Source organism: Megalobrama amblycephala, linkage group LG14, assembly GCF_018812025.1.
Source record: "Megalobrama amblycephala isolate DHTTF-2021 linkage group LG14, ASM1881202v1, whole genome shotgun sequence".
In the NCBI taxonomy this organism is placed as follows: Eukaryota; Metazoa; Chordata; class Actinopteri; order Cypriniformes; family Xenocyprididae; genus Megalobrama; species Megalobrama amblycephala.
The window spans coordinates 4,797,239-4,818,946 of NC_063057.1; the positions used below are offsets into that span (position 1 = coordinate 4,797,239).

The 21,708-nt window shown below is 37.2% G+C and overlaps 2 protein-coding genes across 21 annotated transcripts in view; both read left to right on the top strand.

Annotated features, from left to right (window-relative positions):
* The window catches only part of ninj2 (ninjurin 2), a 35,801-nt gene extending 33,825 nt beyond the window's left edge, over positions 1-1,976 (top strand). For 7 of the 10 annotated variants that reach the window (XM_048155110.1, XM_048155107.1, XM_048155112.1 and 4 more), the window contains 3 exons: positions 1,084-1,294; positions 1,411-1,580; positions 1,690-1,976. In XM_048155110.1, coding sequence (XP_048011067.1) covers positions 1,084-1,294; positions 1,411-1,559 — 360 coding nt within the window. In that variant the 3' untranslated portion in view covers positions 1,560-1,580; positions 1,690-1,976. The remainder of the gene's footprint in view (positions 1-1,083; positions 1,295-1,410; positions 1,581-1,689) is intronic. The other 3 variants (XM_048155109.1, XM_048155108.1, XM_048155111.1) reach the window with 3 other exon arrangements.
* A 2,308-nt stretch (positions 1,977-4,284) lies between these two features.
* Positions 4,285-21,708, top strand: part of erc1b (ELKS/RAB6-interacting/CAST family member 1b) — a 236,800-nt gene continuing 219,376 nt past the window's right edge. For 3 of the 11 annotated variants that reach the window (XM_048155759.1, XM_048155760.1, XM_048155768.1), the window contains exons 1-2: positions 4,285-4,461; positions 20,320-21,221. In XM_048155759.1, the coding sequence (XP_048011716.1) occupies positions 20,529-21,221 (693 nt within the window). In that variant the 5' untranslated portion in view covers positions 4,285-4,461; positions 20,320-20,528. The remainder of the gene's footprint in view (positions 4,462-20,319; positions 21,222-21,708) is intronic. The other 8 variants (XM_048155764.1, XM_048155766.1, XM_048155769.1 and 5 more) reach the window with 4 other exon arrangements.

A 21,708-nucleotide genomic window follows, 5' to 3' on the forward strand; every position in this document is an offset into this window, starting at 1 on the left:
TTTGAACACCAGCGAGGCTGAACAAGCAATAAAGGCCAATTTCCCATTTTCTAGTCTAACGTTACATGCGATAGCATAACGCAAAGAGGCGTTTCCCGATGTCATGGCGCGAATTGTGAAGTGATTTTTATTGGACGGTGATTTATCAGTCAGGCACATTTTCCAATCATTTTTTCTTGTTATTTTATTAGACACAAATCAACCACCTATGACTTGTCAATCTCATTTCCTCCAGCCAATCACGGGCCCCCTCTACCCGCGGGCCCTGGGGCTTCAGCCCCACCTAGCCCTTATGTTAATCCGGCCCTGCCTGTGCCCATGTACTATACCATAAAAACGTACGTTTAATGCTAATTACAATAGCAGAAATAAATAATTTGAAGGGGCTATATGCAAGAATTTAGTTTATTGCTAATTTGAGAACAGCTTGTAACGAAACTTAAAAAATGAGACCTTCTCCGACTTCCTTCCTTGGTTGTCTATGAAAACACGTAGACTGATTTATATGTGAAGGACTAGGGACGGTTTTGCCGGGAAATTCAAAAGCATGTGACATTTACGCGCGCTCCTGGAAGCCTATCTTCACAATAATGCCAAAAGAGCCATTCTGTACTGTAAGGGATTAGTTCAAACTATGCTATGTTCTCACACAGTCAGATAGACACAGTCTATAGTCTTAAATATAGCCTTACAGCCTCAGATGCTTTATTAAAGTTGCTGTTTTGTGCTCTCATTTTTGTTGAGTGTTCATTTTGTTATTGAGTGGAAAGTGTATCTACAAATGTATCTAAACGTCGCTCCAGCAACGTGGACGGCGTCTGGATGTTAACATACATTGATTTCCAACTTCATTTTACTTCTAAACAAAAACGAAAAAGAACTTCTCCTTGAGTATATCACGTATAGTCTCTTTAGCGTATAGCCTATGCACGAGTATTAAGTTGTTGGCTGCAGTTCACTTAACCGCCACCTGTGTCGCTAATAACAAGGGTTCCTGAATTCTACATAGCCACTTTAATTTAATTAAAGATTTAACTTAAATTTAATATAATATTTTAAGTTGAATTGATTTCTCTCTCTCAGCCTGCAGAACCTCTCAACATGAATCACTATGCCACTAAGAAGAGTGTAGCAGAGAGCATGCTGGATGTGGCGCTGTTGATGGCAAACGCCTCTCAGCTGAAAGCCGTCCTGGAGCAGGGCCCTGAGTTCAAGTACTTCCTCACTGTCATCATCCTCATCGCCGCATCACTCTTCTTCCAGGTGCTCGCAGGCGTGCTCTTCGTCAACATGGGTGAGCGTGAAAGCCATCATGCATTATGAACAAAATCTGTCAGGGATTTTGGAGGGTTCATTTATGCTAGCAAAATTTTTTTAGTAATTCCTTTTCGTAAAATCTTTCCTTTTCAGCACGCAAAAACCTCAATGATGTGGTCAATCAGAGGAAGCTGGACATAATGAATAATGTGGCCACAGGGCTGGTGTTTATCACCGTCATCATCAACATCTTCATCACTGCTTTTGGAGTGCAGAAGACAGGTCTCTATCCTAAACAGTAAACTATCTGTAAGATCCTACAGGTGATTCTGTCTTGACATGTGAAAAAAATATCAAAGTTGAATATGCATGCTAAAGTATGATAAGGAAAATGAGGTTTAATCAAGCTTCTTTCATGTTGTTTGGTTTTAGGGTCCCAATAATGGTTATGATGAAAGTCACATCCATTCATGAAAGTCTTCCTTCTGGCTTTGATATTTGTTATATATACTACAGATGACACAATTATTTTATTTTAAAGTCATTTTTATTTTTTTCTTCAGAGGGCATTATATTAAAAAGTCTATAAACATTAATTTATCATTGACTGTTTAGTGATTTATATTACCTGTAGATAACATGAATTCATCATCCAAGTGTTCTATATTCATCCTGTCAATTGTAAAACTAATAATAAACAATGATCATGAAATACTCAACTGTTTACAGCTGCCTTTGATACTGTAGACCATAATGTTCTTATTTCAAGGGTGCGGCCTTATGGTGGTTTAGTTCATATCTTAATTATTTTTAGGTAAGTTCTTCTTCTGCTCCTGTTATTAGTGGAGTACCTCAGGGCTCTATTTTGGGTCCGCTTCTTTTTTAACTTATATATGCATCCAGTTAAGAAGCACAATGTTTCATTTCATTTTTATGCTGATGATACACAGCTGTACCTGCCGTTGGAAGCTGTCAATTCCATTCATCCTTTGTTGGAATGCATCTGGGACGTTAAGAAATGGTTATCAAATAACTTTCTCCAACTTAATGAGGACAAAACGGAAATAATTGTTTTCGGTCCACTAAAATTGAGGAGTAGTTTCATTAAGGAGCTGGGTAATCATTTTCCCTCAGTTTCCTCCCAGGTTAGGAACCTTGTGGTCATCCTGGACTCAGAATTATGTTTTTCCAAACAAATTAATTGTGTTGTTAAGAATAGTTTTTATCAGTTGTGGATTATTTCCAAACTTAAATCATTTTTGTCATTCCAAGACTTGGAGAAAGTTATTCATGCTTTTATTACCTTGCACTTAGACTGTTGTAACTCATTGTATCTGGGTCTTCCTCAGTCATCACTTGAAAGCCTCCAAATGGTACAAAATGCAGCTGCAAGGCTGCTGACCGGGACAGCGAAATAAGATCATGTCACCCAATTTTAACTTCGCTTCATTAGCTCCCGATCCATTTTAGTTTAATTCAGTTTAAAATTCTGTTGTTTGTTTTTAAAGCTCTTAGAGATCTTAATGATCAAGCTCCATTTTATCTTAAAAATCTTCTTACTCCTCTGTCATCTTCCAGACTTTTAAGATCTTCAGACAGGGCTCTTTTATCTATCCCTCGCTCCCATCTAAAAACTAAGGGAGACGGAGCTTTTTCCATTGCCACCCCCGGTCTATGGAACCAATTCCCTCTGGACATCCGCCTTGCACCTTCCATTACCATTTTTGAATAAATTGAAAACATACCTCTACTCCCTGGCATTTTAATATTATCATACTCCTGTTTAATTGTCTTTTTTTTTTTTGTTTTACTCTGTTTTTATTTTATTTTTCTTTACTCTGTTCAGCACTTTAGATAGCTCTGCTATGTTTAAATGTGCTATTTAAATATAAATCATTCTAATATGCTGATTTTCTGCTCATTTATTATTATTATCATCAATGCTGCTTAATATTTTTGTGGAAACTGAGCAACTTTTCCCCCAAGATTCTTTTATAAATTAAAAGTTCAGCAGCATTTCTTTGAAACCGAATTCTTCTGTAACATTATAAAAGTCTTTGCTTTCACTTTTGATCGGTTTAATGCTTCTTTCATCAAGAAAAGCTCTACTGACCTCTAGTGGAATATATTACATTTAAACCCCCGAATAAATCCCTTTCAGGGTTTAAATGTAAATTAAATTTGACTTGTGGATTTATCTTCACTAACTAAATCAAATATATATAATAATTTTAATAATAGGTCAACATCAGACAGTACAGTTCAAGTAATGATGGGATGCAAATGGAATTGGTTCACTTGCTATTTCATTATTTCATTACAGATTGAAAATGCTCTCAGTATGAATGATCGTGTAATTTACTGATAATGATGATCTGATAATGCATCGCAGAGTTAAAGGAAAGAGACGCTAATTAATAAACTGTTCTCAGTTAAGGGAACTGAACAAGAGAGAACATCCCGAACCTGTTCATTGTGCTCTGGGTCTGTGAGTCCTTTTCCTGCAGTCATGCTTCAGTTACACAAGTATTATCAGTCAAACCCCAAATTACACCCAGAAGACCAATGCTGGAGGAGGTCTTCATACAGCGAGTGTGCATGTGCATGTCATACAGCGAGTGTGCATGTACCTATATATATATGAACAGAATGAATGTTTATATATATATATATATATATATATATATATATATATATATATATATATATATATATATATATATATATATATATATATATATATAAAATATGAATTGTATTTACAATGAATAAGACATATTTCGGATTGTGCATTACGTCACTAACCAAATAAAGTAAATTTTTCACTGACCATGTGAATTTACTTGTATGAAATGTCAACAATATCTTATACAAAAGACAAAAATAGATACTCCTACACTGGAAGCCCATTGAAAACCACCAGCACATCATCCTGTATGAGGTGCCCCCTCAGATAGAAGCGCTCGTGCACGGTCATGGAGGCGGTCATGGAGGCCAGCGTCGGGGGCGCGCATCCCGGTTCGTTACGTCACTTGAAGCGCCCTGGCTGGTAGATCTGGCAAAGAGAGGAAGAAAACGACAGAAGTACTCTAAAACAGGGCTTTCCCCGCGGTTATCAGCTCTCAAAGTGATAACGGTTCGTCTACAACCCTATATACAGGCACAGCCATCTCGCCAAACCGGACTAACCTCTTGTGAAATAAGGTAAGGAGCTTTTCAAAGTGAATTTCCTCAGCTGAAGAGTCTGAACTGCTCGGACACAGCCCATTGATAGTGTGGGATTATGTGGAGATATATGTGTATATTGCACACTAACGGTCTATATACGTTCGTATGTGCCCAGACAAACTATAGGGAAGGTAAATAAACCTGATATTTCTCAATATGCGCACGAGAGACTCTTCAAATGAAACGCTGTTGCGCCAGCAAGCAATGGAGGAACAGGAGGAGGGAAAAGAAGAAAAAATACACACATATTCCATGTAAGAGAAGGAGCACAGGAGTCTCTTTCCATTCCCGGGTTTATAAATCGACATAAACAGACAATCTGGACACTGTTGTGTGGTAAAAACCGCTGAGAATCCGTCCAAAGCTTCAGCCCCGACGGTGTGAAGCTTCTTTAAGTACAAGCTCTGGGACTACATGTGCATTTCACACTTTCATTCCTGATTTACTTGCTTTTTTCCACCGTAGAACAATTTTAAAGCGTCCGCGAGGCGGTTATAAAATATTCGCTAATTGTTAGGAAGTCTCCTCACTCTGTGTGACGTCAGCAGGAAAATATGTATCGGTTACTAAATTTCTCAGACGATCGCGCTTCATTAAAATAGTCACAAAGTATGTCCTCAGTGGGGGAATATTTACCTCAACTCCAAAAGCAGCAGCAGTTGTGTTTATTGTTGAGCAAAACAAACCCTCAAACACAACAGTTTTGTTTAAAAACATATGTTATTATGTAGGACCAGTTCAATCAAGTGTCATTTCTTACTGACTCTCGTGATTGGCTCCTCTGTTAAACATCCAAGAGCCCCCTTAAAGGATTGGTTCACTTTCTAATTAAAATTTCCTGATAATTTACTCACCCCCATGTCATCCAAGATGTTCATGTCTGTCTTTCTTCAGTGGAAAAGAAATTAAGGTTTTTGATGAAAACATTCCAGGATTTTTCTCCATATAGTGGACTTCAGTGGAACCCAAATGGTTGAAGGTCAAATTTACAGTTTACAGCGATCCCAGACGAGAAATAAGGGTCTTATTTAGAGAAACCATCGCTCATTTTCTAAAAAAATTGTATACGTTTTAACCATAAATGCTCATTTTGAACTAGCTCTCTTCTTCTTCTCTATTAGAATTCTGTCAGTGTAGACACTGTTAAGTGTATTACTGCCCTCCACAGGTCAAAGTTTGAACTAAATTGTCATATACAATGTTCTAGTGCAAGTATATAACGATTAGTTCAAACTTTGACCTGTGGAGGGCAGTAATATACTTAGCAGCGTCTACACTGCTGGATTTCAAATAGAGAAAAGAGCTAGTTCAAGATGAGCATTTTATTGTTAAAACTTATATTCTTTCTTTCTTTCTTTCTTTCTTTCTTTCTTTCTTTCTTTCTTTCTTTCTTTCTTTCTTTCTTTCTTTCTTTTTTAAGCAAATGAGTGATGGTTTCTCTAGGTAAGACCCTTATTCCTCGTCTGGGATTGTGTAGAACAATTTGAAGCTGCACTGAAACTGTAATTTTGACCTTCAACCGTTTGGCCTCCATTGAAGTCCACTATATGGAGAAAAATCCTGGAATGTTTTCATCAAAAATTTCTTTTTGACTGAAGAAAGAAAGACAAAAACATCTTGAATGACATGGGGGTGAGTAAATTATTAGGAAATTTTAATTTGAAAGTGAACTAATCCTTTAACATTTTAGTGTGTATATATATATATATATATATAAAATATACACTACCAGTCAAAAGTTTGGAAACATTACTATTTTTAATGTTTTGAAGGAAGTCTCTTATGCTCATTAAGGCTGCATTTATTTCATTATAAATACAGAAAAAATAATAATATTGTGAAATATTATTACAATTAAAAATTGTGGTTTTCTATTTTAATATACTTTAAAATATAATTTATTTCTGTGATGCAAAGCTGAATTTTCAGCATCATTACTCCAGTCTTCAGTGTCACATGATCCTTCAGAAATCATTGTAATACGCTGATTTATTATCAATGTTGGAAACAGTTGTGCTGCTTAATATTATTATAATTTTTTATTTTTTTTTATTTTTTGGAACCTGTGATACTTTTTTCAGGATTAATTGATGAATAAAAGGTTAAAAAGAACAGTATTTATTCAAAATATAAATCTTTTCTAACAATATAAATCTTTACTATCACTTTTTTATCAATTTAACACATCCGTGCTGAATAAAAGTAATAATTTATTTCAAAAAAAAAAAAAAAAAAAAAGAAAGAAGAAAAATTACTGACCCCAAACTTTTGAATGGTAGTGTATATTGTTGCAAAAGATTTCTATTTTAAATAAATGCTGATATTTTTTTAACTTTTTATTCATCAAAGAACCCTGATAAAGTATCACAGGTTATAAAATGATATTAAGCAGCACAACTGTTTCCAACATTGATAATAAATCAGCATATTACAATGATTTCTGAAGGATCATGTGACACTGAAGACTGGAGTAATGATGCTGACAATTCAGCTTTGCATCACAGAAATAAATTATATTTTAAAGTAAATTAAAATAGAAAACCATAATTTTAAATTGTAATAATATTTCACAATATTATTGTTTTTCTGTATTTATTATGAAATAAATGCAGCCTTAATGAGCATAAGAGACTTCCTTCAAAAACATTAAAAATAGTAATGTTTCCAAACTTTTGACAGGTAGTGTATATAATTACAATTAAATAAATTATACTGAAACTCTTATTCCTCCATAATGTGATGTTTATATATTATGAATCAATGAGATATATAGTGATTCAACAGGTGTATTTTCAGATCAGTGCTTTGAGTCCTTTCATTGTTGATTCAGTGGAAGCCCGTGTCTGTTTAAACGCTCCCCCATGTCTAATCACATTTAACTAATGACATTTCACACATATTCTGCTGTGAAAATTGTCAGTAGATAGACCAACAGTGATTTGATAACCATTCTGAGCAAGTTTGGGTTTTTTCTCCAGTTGCAACATTAGGCCTATATGTTCAATCTGCCGGATCAATCCTGTGTGTCTGTGTTTGTCAGGGTTTGACTGAACAGCTTGTGTCAGAAAGTTGAAATCAAGGTCTTAAAGGGTTAGTTCACCCAAAAATGAAATTTCTGTCATTAATTACTCATTCTAAACCCGTTAGACCTTTGTTCGTCTTCAGAACACAAATGAAGATATTTTTGATAAAATCCGAGGAATCCAGTGACAGCAAGATAATTAACACTTTCAGATGCCCAGAAAGCTACTAAAGACATATTTAAAACAGTTCATGTGACTACAGTGGTTCAACCTTATTGTTATGAAGCGATGAGAATACATTTTGTGTGCCAAAATAACAACTTTATTCAGCAATGGGCAATTTCAAAACACTGCTTCATGAAGCTTTTCGAATCTTTAGCTTAGAATCAGTGGTTCAGAGCGTGTATTAAACTGCCAAAGTCACGTGATTTCAGTAAACGCGGCTTCGTTAAGTCAAATTTCAATGGTTCACCACTGGGGAGGCGTGACTTTCTCTTTGCATTGAACTTTGAGCATCGTAACTTTGCAGATGTTGTTTATGCTCAAAGAGCAACATTACACACTAACTAAAGTTGATTATGATTTCACTTTTTTAACTTTAGTTAGTGTGTAACGTTGCTGTTTGAGCATAAACAACATCTGCAAAGTTACCATGCTCAAAGTTCAATGTAAAGAGAGATATTTTCTTTAAAGGAATTCGCTGTGTAAGGACTACAACAAACGGCTGGTAGGGACTACAACAAGCTTCTTCCTGTTTTGGTGACATCACTAACCCTAAAATTTACATAAACCCGCCCCCGGGAACACACAACAAAGGGGGTGAGGCCATGTTGGGCTGCTTTAGAGAAGAGGAAGAGTTGTTGTAGTAGAGTGTTGTTGTCATGCCGTTATTTTACACCGGACTGCTTCACAAACGAGGGTCAATTCAACACTGGATTTGCACAAAAGATTAACATGACGGCACATGCTAGTCGATGAGTTGAATCAACTCCACAGCAACTACATAAATTTATCCACTAACCATTCAGAAACGTCCAGTTTTCTGGGTTAGGGTTTCTTCCTGAGTCTCTCCATCAGTGTCCGACTCCGGTTTGAACAATGTAAGGCTGAACACCGTTACTGACAATCCTCATTTTGTCTGCGTGAGATTCTCCAGCTTTGTTGTTGTTGAGCTACCGAAGCACGAGCTGTTAAAACTCTGCCCTCTTCTGGAAAGGGGGGTCTATCTGTCTGTCCATTAAACACTTGCAATATTTACTTAAAATTTCCAACACAATTGAAAGTATAAATACAATCCATCAACAAGGTTGTAAATAGATTGTGCACAGCTACGGTAATTTCAAAATGGTCACTATATTGTATTGGTATATCACAGATTTTTATGCAGAAAGAGGTGCTTGTCTTTATCATGCATGGAAAATACTTTTGGTCTGTGTCTCCTCAGACCTGGAACTATCCCAGAAACGGTGATGGACACCTGGTTTGGATCATATCTGCTGTCTGTTCAGTGATGAGAGTGACTGAATACACAAAGAAGATCTAAAGCACGGTCTAAGACCATTTTTAGTAGAGAGAAATGAATGGGTGGCAAAAGCGAAGATGTTTGTTTAAATATATTGAGACATATTATCAAGATAAACTGCTGAGATTAGAGTGATTGATCTGTCTTCACTTCTAACCTGGTCCTTATTTTTATTTCATCTCTGGAGGCTGTAAAACAGGAGAAATACAGGGAGAGTGACTGGTTCTTGGATACTGAGACATGCAGGAAAGTTTGTCTTGTGTCAGCGTGTACCAGCATGATTTCGTTTCTCAAGGGGAAGGTGTTGTTCTACTAGTGTTTTGAGGTTGATGAAAAATGTAATTTTACTTTTGGATATGTGGATGTGTTATGCAATCTGGTGTGTAAAGGGGTCATATGATGCTTTTTAATATTTTCCTTTAGTGTGTAACGTATCTGTTTGTGCATATATACGACCTGCAAAGTTACAAAGCTCAGTCTCCAACAAAGAGATTTATTCTGTCTAACAGAGAACACTGATCCAAACCTGCCTAAAACGACTTGGTCCAGATATTAGTTCCTCAAACATCCATGTCACAATGTGAAACATTAGCATAATTCCTGCCCAAAGGCATACGCAAAGAAATAAGGCGAGGTTATTAAGTACAGTATTAAGAACCAATGGTTCCCAAACTATTGAACGGGATTATTTTAATAAATTCAGCAATTTTTTTCTAATGTAAAATATCTTACTCGGGACATCACCTCAGTTGCGTGTCCTCTGCTGACCCTAGCTCTACAAATCTCAGCCAGCACATTTTCATGACGTCTTTCACAATTACACCTACCTACAAATGCACTAGCAACTCAGTGACTGTGCTGAGCAGGCCAGACTCAAGCTCAAGAGAGTCCAGCAGGATTCTGATCTTCCCGAGTCCCTCGTGTGGTTTAGCGTGTCTTGTGCGGGCGGCCCATCTTTGACCTAATTAACTCATGCAAACAGATGGACAGACAGGGGACCTGTCAGGCCAGAAGAAAAGCACATTCAACACCGGCTCTCTCGTTTCATGCTAGCAGGTCAGCACTGGAGATGAGAATTGATTATTTGGTCCAGAGTCCCAGAGGAAGACACAGCCAGTTAATGATGTGTTTGCTGAAGAGTTTGTTACAACATCTCTGGCTTACAAAGATGCATGTGCAACAGTTGTATGTTAAAGTGCCTTATGCTATTTTAAAGGTTCCTAATCTTGTTTTGGAGGTCTCCTGCAATAGGTTTACATGCTTTTAAGGTCAAAAAACTAGGGATGGGCATTTTTCCAAAATATCGTATTTGAATATTTGGGCTCGTAAAAAACGAATATTTGAATATTAGTTTATTTAAACAAGCTTACGATTAGGCAATAGCCTATACACGACAAGCTTACGTTATATCTTATGCTTTACTTTTAGTTGAAAGCATTAAACAATTATGTGCAAACAAAAAAAATATAAAGAACAAAAGCATTTAAGCTCAAGCTGCGCGAACGAGAAAAGCGCTAATAAAGCAGACAGCGGCAGTTATCTTACAAAAAAACGTACATAATACACTCGAGTCAGTATATGGTTATCGTTTTCAAATTGTTTCACATGTTCATGTTGAGAAAAACAATAATATCCACATGCTTGAGCCGTGACAGACGTTGCAGAAACAAAATAACGATAATACGTATGCTAAGCTTCTAACAGTAGACATATGCAATTCTAACAGTGGCACTTTGTGTTTTCTGTTCGTAAATATGTCTCCCTTGACAAAATTTAAAGGAAGCATATATCTCAAAATCATTTTGCTATCAGATAAGTTATCTTCTCGGCTCACTCGGGGATAACTTACAGCTGCGCTTACCTGTCGTGAATGCAGTGATGGACAGCTGTCTTTCCTCATTCGACGGGTGTTTAGATTTCATGTGCTTTCTCATTATGGTGGTGATATATGATAACTCGGTTTCATTATTAATTTGATCAAAAGTAATTCCATTTTGTAAGATCATTTTCATCCAAGTAATTCCAAACTTCGTGAGGCAGACGACAACATTATGTGACGATCAAATAAAATACTTGTTAAACACGCTCCACAGCGCCACCCGGTACATTTAGTTATAACTGCGAGTTTTAGTGCTTAGGATTATCATGGATTCACTGCATTTATGGCCAGCAAAGTAACATAGTAAAATTCGAATAGTATTTTTATTTTTCGAATATTAATTACAGGTCGAATATTCGACTATTTGCGCACACCCCTACAAAAAACACTTTCATTTTCTGATAATATATATTGCATCACCTCTTTTTTCGGATTTGGTCTCTCTAAACCCCTCCTTTCAGAGAGTCTGCTCTGCTCTAATTGGTCAGATGGCCCAGTCTGCTGTGATTGGTCTACCGCTTACAGCATGTGTCTGAAACAACGTTACTGTAGACTTAAAGGGGTGGTTCAGTGGTTTTTTTCTAGGCTTGATTGTGTTTTTGGGGCGCAGTTTAACATGTCTTAATGCGTCGTTTTTTTGAAAACGCTGTATTTTTCATATATTTTAGCTTTATTCTACACCTCTGTTTCCACTGTCATATGAACGGCTCGTTTGACTTCCTGCTTCTGTGAAGCCACTCCCTCCGAAATACACAATGTGCTCAATATCTCCGTTTGCATTGAACTTTCAGCGCTGTAACTTTGCAGATACTGTTTATGCTCAAGCAGCAACATTACACACTAACTAAAGTTAAAAAAGTGAAATCGCATTGAACCACCCCTTTAAAAAAACATAGACTTACATTTGAAGTTCTAGAGGCCAGAATATCATAGAAGCATTTTTGCAGTAGTACTCACATTGACACAAATACAGCATGATTCTGAGCCAAATAATCAAGTGTGAAAGAGTCAAGACAGATGGAGGAAGGTGGAATCAAAGTGAAGGAATCGAAAAGTGTGAAAATGGCCTACGGCTGTTTTGGCCTCGCAGAGCTTCTGTTTAGATCCCGTTTCTGAGGAGGCTGGTGCACCTTCTACCCTTGGTGATTCTCCAAAGAAAAGTTTGAAACTGTTCACTTCTCCTGTTTCCTTCATCCTCCAGAAATCCTCTTGGCTGATTTACAGAAGTGTTACTCCTTGAATCAGTTCCAAACGCTACTGACAGTGTTGTCAACAGATAATAAACAATTTCTTTAATTATTTGCACTGAATTTTGAGTAAATAAAGCAGCCAATTTGTTCTCACTACAATTAGTAAATGTGATAATAACATTGATTCAAGGTCTGAAAAAAAAAAACAGAGCCTCTAATAGTTCTTCATTTCAGTAAATTTATGTAACATCTCATCTGCTTTTATTAAAGGTGCCCTAGATTCAAAATTTGAATTTACCTCGGCATAGTTGAATAACAAGAGTTCAGTACATGGAAAAGACATACACTGAGTTTCAAACTCCATTGTTTTCTCTTTCTTATGTAAATCTCATTTGTTTAAAAGACTTCCGGAAAACACGACTGTGTTACGTAACAGTCGGGGTGTACGCCCCCAATATTTGCATATGCCAGCCCATGTTCCCAACATTATGAAAGGCATTAGACAAGGGCAGCCAGTAACGTCTGGATCTGCACAGGTGAATCAACAGACTAGGTAAGCAAGAACAACAGCAAAAATGGCAGATGGAGCAATAATAACTGACATGATAACATGATATTTTTAGTGATATTTGTAAATTGTCTTTCTAAATGTTTCGTTAACATGTTGCTAATGTACTGTTAAATGAGGTTAAAGTTACCATCGTTTCTTACTGAATTCACGGAGACAAGAGTCGTCGCTATTTTCATTTTTAAACACTTGCAGTCTGTATAATTCATAAACACAACTTCATTCTTTATAAATCTCTCCAACAGTGTAGCATTAGCCGTTAGCCACGGAGCACAGCCTCAAACTCATAGAGAATCAAATATAAACATCAAAATAAATACTTTACTCACATAATTCGAAGCATGCATACAGCATGAACATATTGTAAAGATCCATTTGAGGGTTATATTAGCTGTGTGAACTTTGTAAATGTGCTGTAATATAATCGAGAGCTCGTGTGGCAGGGAGCACGCGAATTAAAGGGGCGGCGCGCTGAAAAAATCAGTGCATAGTTAATGATGCCCCAAAATAGGCAGTTAAAAAAATTTATATTACATCTTGTGAAAAAGCATTCTTGGGCACCTTTAAATATTATGTATTTTATATTGACAATCAGCCACCATTGGGTTTCTAGATATCAATATCGGAGTTGACATTCAGAGACGATGGAAATGTTGAGAGGATAACCGAGTTTTAGAGAGATGTAACGTTTTTTCTGTGGCTTCTTATTGAGTTATCTGTCACCCGTCTCATCCTTTTCCATATTAGAAATAAGACCCTCAGGTTGGATATCTGACAGATATCTGATTCATTGCAATGTTCCCACAGTTGCCCGAATTTTATGGCAGTGCATATAGATGTGGATTGAATGAAATGCGCTCTGGTTGTAGTTGTTTGAATGATGATGAGTCCGTGCTGCTGTCTAGATGTTCAGTGATGTGAAGTGACAGGCCGTCAGGCATCAGGCAGAGCGTTTTAAGTGAGCTCAAAGCTGACCTCTGTTCCTTCCTATAAATATAAAGGCAGAGGCAGGCACACACTGTTCCATTGATGCCGTAACTGAGCCAAAAGGGAGGCAGAACGAGAAGGAGATCTTGGACAAAAAAAATACTGTAATACCAAGCGGCTAGTTTAAATTTATACCGTATTGATTATTGTAGACAGCTTTGCAGTTGGACAAGTCATTGCAGTGACTGCAATTTAGGGTGTGGGCTTTGAAGCTTTGGTCATGTGATCTGACTCAGCACTCAAACCATTACTTTAAAAGATTTGACTCATTTAAGCTTTATGTTGTGAGTCATCAGCAAAATAAATCATTCCTTTTGTGTGATGTTTATCCTCTGTATAGAAGTAAGGCTGGGTCATATATTGAATATTCACTACAAATCTGTGATGATTTTGTACAGAAAATATAAAATTAAAGGATTAGTTCACTTAAGAATTAAAATATCCTGATAATTTACTCATCCCCATGTCATCCAAGATGTTTGTCTTTCTTCAGTCGAAAAGAAATTAAGGTTTTTGAGGAAATTATTCCAGGATTTTTCTCCATATAGTGGACTTCAACAGTTACCAACGGGTTGAAGGTCCAAATTGCAGTTTCAGTGCAGCTTTAACCCTCTGGAGTCTGAGGCTGATTTGGGGCCTGGAGAAGTTTTGACATGCCCTGACATTTGTGCTTTTTTCAGTTGTTCATAAACATATTAATGACACAAGTGTCATTACACTGTATTCAGCACAAACTAGGCTACCATAATATGTGAGGAACATGTGTGTACATGTTTGTGTTTTTGAAGGAATAACGTTTATGCGTGGTTACTGAAAAAACAAAAAACTTAAGTCACTGATATAAGGCCAATAAAAGTATATTAAATCTGTGTTCACAAGACTTTTGGGTATTGAAGGTTGTAGACTAGAGTTTTTGCTTCAAAATTATGTAAAAATTATGCTGACTACTCTTTCATTTATAACAATATACTGATTTAGTTTTTGTAAGACACTTTTTGCCAAGAAACACGGTATGCGAGGAGGCGTGAATCTCCATGAATAATGGCTCATTCTCACCTGTGAAGACAAAAGAATTGAATAGTAATGACCTGAAAAGACTTGCATATTAATGAGGCATTTCAGTCAGGTAGGCTGTGAAAAAAAACTTCTGTGATGTCTCAAGCTCATCATGGTATATGAAACATACAGAAAAATTTTATTACAATATAAAATAATGGTTTTATATTATACTTTAAAATATAATGTATTTCTGTGATGCAAAGAGTCTGAATATAGGCTTTTAGTTTAAAAGCATGCACATTTGGAGAAATATAGGATTCTCATATGTTTATGTCAATTTTCTATACAGAGGAGTTATTTTTTATTTAATATTCATTGTTATCTCTATGAGCGCTGGTGTTTGCAATTCATACTGCAGCCGGAGGGCGCTCTGTGCATTTTAGTCCACAAATTCACCTAAGAAGAAGACGATATTCCATGAATGGTGTTTACCAATTCATACTACAGCCGGAGGGCGCTAAAGAAACAAAAACTCACTTAAAACTTATCAATAGAAGAAAACAAACAGGAATTTACTGAATGTCTTCCAGAGATCGCTAACCATGGCTTTTTCATCCAGATAAACAATTTTCAAGACAATAAATACACGATTGAGATGATGAATGCATGTGTTGTCTCTGAATTTGCGTCTGAATAGCGCTGGCTCCGTGGGTGTGGCCGCATTAGTGGGTAATGAGCTGAATCACGGACTTCTGACATGGCTCTCGTTTCATACAGATTACATAAACACAGAATGTTTGTTTTCGATTTGACTTGCACGATTTAAAACCTGACATTTCAACGTTTTGTTAGACATAAGTATGAATTTTTTGTGATTAGTATTCACTAAGTTACACTTCATTTTCTGAGAACTATCAGATTGGACTTCGTTCAGAGGGAGATGAGAGATCACGCATCATGTTAGTTTTCTTTATTTTACAAAAAGCACAACATTTTGTTTTTACTCTGAGTGTATACAAATAAAAGAAGATATTCTATAGTTTCAATTGATGTATTACTTATGTTTCTATGACAAAAAATGACGGAGTATTTTAAGTCTGTTTTGCTGCAATGTGAAAAAAAACCTGCAAAACGCGCCGGCGCGTTTTTAGACCTCAGAGTGTTAAAGGGTTCTACACGATCCCAGATGAGAAATAAGGTGAAACAATCAGCCATTTTCTAAAAAAAAAAAAAAAAAAGATATACTTTTTAACCACACATGCGTGACCTTTCCAACGTGATTACGTGAAGCGTGATGCATCGCAGAGCAGTGCAAGATGAGCATTTGTGGTTAAAAAGTATATACATTTTTTTTTTTTTTTTTTTTTTTAGAAAATGAATAAGACCCTTATTCCTCGGCTGGGATCATGTAGAGACCTTTGAAGCTGCACTGAATTTTTATTGCAGGAAACTTTTATTCTGAAGTGAACTAATCCTTTAAGAAACATGAACACCAATGAGTTTAATGTGCGTTTTAATTGGTTTTGGATATTGTGATAAATGTTGTGATTTATTATCCTGTATAAATATATAGTGATGCATTTTAAATGAAAATTTGTTATGTATAATTCTTTTGTTGAGTTTTAGTGAAAAACCTTTTTTACTGTATTTTACTTATTGCATTAATTTTGAGTCTGTGTGGCAACACTGTTGAATCTGATAGTGAAATCACACTTTTAAACCATTTCAGAATACATTTTTAAGGGTCATGAGTTAATTTATGAATAAGAATAGTGCAGTGGCATTTAAGTCAATTGTTTTTAGTTTACCTCAGGTTCTTATCCCTCTTATTTTGGAATCACTGCATGTGGCTTTCCAGAGGCTTAAACATTATTTTTTTATTGGTTTTATATACTTTGTTTTTCTTTGTAAGTGTCACTCAACCTCTTCTAGAGATATTATTAAAATAAGTTGAAGAGTTATATATTTTCCAGTTCTGAAAGCGATTGCCTAGTAATCATTAGTTTTGGCCTATTTTTTTGTTTGTGAGGATTTAGGTCAAATGTAATGGAAACTTACTTTTCCATGAGGCAACATTACATCCCTGTTGAAGAGAGCAGATTGCTGTAATAGAAGGAGATATGGCTGGAAGGAGGGATTGAGAGATCAAGGAATGGTGGGTAGGGAACCTTTTCTTACTGCGTCCACTGTCCAGGTGTAATCCACCTGCCTGGGGCGAGCCAGATGTCAGCTGCTTCAATGGCAAGGACTGTCATAGTTCTTAAAGGAACAGTTCACCCTATAATAAACTATGTCCTTATTTACATTATTACTTCATTACATTATTTACTTCAAGTTTAAGTATACTTTTTTTGGGCAGTTACTTTTAATCCTAATAGGAAGGTAAAAATAACCTGATAATTCACGTACTGTACAAATGGTGTGCCATCTCCAACACATTTCGTAATGTGTTGGTCCCTAAGTGACTGCCAACCTCAGTTTCAACTCTGCCCCGCCTCTAACACATGTGATACATTCCTATTATTTCTGAATGGCTCTCTCTAGAGTCTATTTGTCCTGATCTCCTTGGAGGTGCCCTGTTTAGCAGAAGCGTTATACTCTGTTCTTTCTTGCCTTCCTTACTGCAGTGAATTTTTTTTCTTGCTGTGCTTTGCTCTGCTGATTTGAGCTGCAAATGAGGCAGTTAATATTGCAAATCTGCCGTTGTTAATTGTGTTTTTGGATACATTCTTTGACAGAAAACGAATCATGTTATATAGCTCAACACAGTAAGTCTTATTGTTTAAATCTCGTTTTCTCGATTTACCGCGAGTACCGTGTTTTACCATGCCTAATATCAATCTAGCTTACTGAAGTGTGCAGCCAGTGTCTCATAGTAGCTTCCGAGCGAACGCACAGAGAAGCATTATAACAACTTTAAACCCACAAATGCATGAAAACCACATACTCATGATCAGAAGAAGCGGAAGCGCTTATCTGTGGCATAATAAAAGCTCCACTGCTCTCGAGTCGTGTGTCGCGCTCGTCTCTCATTAGCAATCTCTCCAGCAGCCTTTCAGCCCCACCCTGCTTCATACTACAGTAATGTTAATAAATCATTTAATTCATTAGCTCAAACATGAATATGATTTCTGCCGAGTCTCATCGAATTCTTTTCCACCGGCTGTAGACGTGAAGACAACACCTCCCATGATTCTGCAAAATCAAGGCGTCATCAAGCTACGCCTTTGTTTTGAGTAAGCGTCCTCTGGTGGCGAAAATTACATTTTGTGCCTTTAATAAAAAATATATATAAAAACAAGTATTATTATGAAATATATTAGTTTTTTTTTTTTGAAAGAAGTTAACTTTTATTCAGCAAGGATGTAATAAATTGGTTAAAAGTGACAGTAAAGACATTTATGTCACAAGATTTCTGTCCAATAAATGCTGTTTTAAACTTTCTATTCATCAAAGAATCCTTAAAGAAGTTTCCACAAAAATATTAAGCCGCACAATTGTTTTCAAACCTTTGTATGGTAGTGTATGTGTTAGGGACTAATGACATTAGTGAGGTCGACTAGTTCTTATATTTATATATCGTTTAGTTTAGCATGCTAACAGTGTGTTATGTTTTGCCTGTTGACTTTAAAATCACCCTCTTTAAACCATCATCAACCATCATATCTACAGAAATACTGTATTTATTTATGGCTTCTTTGAGAATTAGTCGACTAGTTGACTCAGTCAATTTGAAAAAATATGTAGTTTTTCACACTACATATTACCTTAATTTAAGAAATGCGAGTAAACGGCTACAGAACAAGGGAAGCTGTGCAGCTTTCATGACATTTTCTTAAGAAAAGATCTATCAAGCTGGCATACAGCAAGAGAAAGTGAAGAAAAAAGTGATTTAAAAAAAAAAAAAAAAATTAAACTCTGTAACCAGAAAAAAAGATTGCTTGCAGATGTTGGATTCCCGACTCATGAGGTTTCACAGAGACTGTGGCACCTCATTACAGGAAACTTACTTTTAACTTACACCTAGCTATACAGTAGGTGTAACACCTGTGGTTGAAGTTAAACCACGTGCTTCATTAGAAGGAAAAAAAAATAATACCATTACTGAGTTTTCATGCCTTCACTACAGCTGTATTAAAGGTAGGGTTGGCAATGTTTTTCAGAAACACTTTTTGTTATACTGGTTGAAACTCTCTTCACATCCTGATAGCAATCAATAATAGAAATGGTCTAAATATTAAAAAATATACTTATATCTTCTGTGGAAGTCTCAGGACCAAAAAATGTTTGTCCAATCATTGCATTCAGTCCAATTCTTTCAAAAAGCTAATATTGCCAGCCTGTCTGAAATTGCATACCCTACCTTTAAACAATGCAAAGCCATTGACAGGGTTGTGAAATTAAATCTGTAATCACACATGTACACAGCTTTGTGAATGCACAGAGAAAAGGACCGTTCGCAAGCGGCAGCTGCCTTTTGTCTTGTGTGTTTATCCCTGATGAAATACTTCATTGTCTCTTGTAAAACACATCTTTGTTTTGTAGCAATACTAGGTCACATGACACACGAGTGGACCTTTTAAACACGTGATCTCTTCTATTTTATCACTAAATTAACAAATTTAACTCATTTTAAAGCAGGAAAGGGAAGTGGTACAGACTGTTCAACTCATCTGGTTTTTAAGTTTGGGATTATAAACCCTTAATATTTGCCACAAATGCAGTTTAAAGGTAATTTATTGAGAGGATGCTGGCAGTGGACATTGGAGCCATGTTTTGGTCTATCCCAAAGGCCAGGAAAATGCTCAGTGGGGTTGTGATCATGCCAACATAGCCACACTTTCTCAGTAGGAAGGAATCTAAAGTTAGAGCCACAATGCGTTTCAATGGAGTAAATCTACATGAAAATGAACCCAACGTAAAGTATGTTGACCACAGACTCCCTTCAGACTGAAACTCGAAATGGACTGTTAAACGCATACGGAAACATGATATACAGAACATGATACAAAGGCTAGGAACAAAACAAAAAATCAAAACAGTCCAGGCTCTTGGAGGAACAGTTTGTGGAGGCTGTGATTGTCTCTAGTAGAGAATGGAGCCGGGGTGCTGATAAGATGCACGGGGGCAGCGAGACCACAGTCGAACGGAAGCCAAATCATTAATGCACTGGGCATGCCTGACCCTGTCACATTCCCTGAGTCTGAGAAAACATGCTTTAAATGACTTATGCACTTATGTAACAGCCTTTTGAGCCTCATAATCTATATTATGTAGACTAGGAGACTCTCATTTCATAAAATGAGCTTACATGATATAAATGTATGAAACATGTCCGATATTAAAACAGAAAAGAACTGTGGTGAGAAGATGGAGAGAGATGTATAATGAGAGACAGAGGTAGGGCTTTGAGTGCAGAATAGGTATTGGACTGAAGCCACAGAGCTAAAGTAAATACAATGTGGCATGAGAATGACCTACATAGAGCCCGGTGCAGGAGGTTAAAGCGTACATTGTGCCAGATCTGTTCATTAGCCTTTTATTTCCTCTCTGTGAAGAGTGCAAGGCAGCAGATGCCAGGGAAAACTCTATATCAGCTCTGCTACCTCAATGAAAATGTGTGACAGGAATTGTTTTAACTCTTCGTCTCTCTTTCTCTGTTGCAGGGATATAACATGACCAGCTTAAATGGATAAAACCAGTCACTCTTCAACACCCAGCATCATATGGTGAAAATGAAACATCTGCGTCTGTTGTACAGTTAAAATAACCCAAATACAGATCACAGGCTCTCCAAGGTTAACAAAAATCAACTTCTCAGTCCGTATCGGCCCTCTTTTCTCTTCACACTTGCCCTTCTCTGGTCAGAGCCGCCATGTACGGTAGTGCCCGATCCGTGGGTAAAGTGGAGGGCAACCACAGTGGTGGGAGCAATCAGAGTCCCGGCCGTTCTCCCCGTCTCCCGCGCTCGCCCCGTCTGGGTCACCGCCGCACCAACAGCACAGGGGGCAGCGGAGCCGGAGCGGGAGGTCCAGGGGGTAAAACCCTTTCCATGGAGAATATCCAGTCCCTCAATGCTGCCTACGCCACATCCGGCCCCTTGTATCTGAGCGACAACGAAGTAGTGGCATCCGGCCCGGACCTGCCCAAGAGCACCATGACGCTGGGCCGCTCGGGGGGCCGGGTGCCGTACTCCATCCGCACAACTGTCATGGGATCCAGCCCGAACATCGCCACCGGGGCGCCCGGCTCCGCGCCCAACGATGCCATTGCTTTCGGAGACCACCATATGCCTTCCAACCTGGCGTCTACTGTGCCTCATTCGCTACGCCAGGCACGGGACAACACCATCATGGACCTGCAGGCCCAGCTCAAGGAGGTGCTCAGGGAGAACGAGCTCCTGCGGAAGGAGGTGGATGTGAAGGAGAGCAAACTCAGCTCCTCCATGAACTCCATTAAGACCTTCTGGAGCCCCGAGCTGAAAAAGGAGCGCGCCCTGCGCAAGGACGAGGCGTCGAAGATCGGCGTGTGGAAAGAGCAGTACAGAGTCGTCCAGGATGAGAACCAGGTGAGAGAGACGAGCTGTCGTGCACTTTCTCCAGGATTATGTGGAAAACTCATTTTAAGACAACATATTCACAATACACTATAATGATGTGACATATTTCAGAGTAAATCAGAATGTCTGGCAGGAAATAATGTAGCTTTGATTTTGAAAAGATTTCTATTTCAAATTAATGATGTTCTTTTGAACTTTTTATTCATCAAAGATTTCCATAAAAATATAAAGCAGCAGAACTGTTTTCAACATTGATTATAAGAAGTGATTATTGAGCATTAAATCAATATATTAAAATGAATTCTGAAGCATCATGTGACACTGATGACTGGAGTAATGATGCACAATTCAGCTTTGCCTTCATAAATTATATTTTAAAATATATTCAAACAGAGAAGTTTTTACTCTATTTTTCATCAAATAAATGCAGCATTGGTGAGCATAACAGACTTGATTCAAAACATAAAATCTTACCAACCAATATATCAAGCATCCC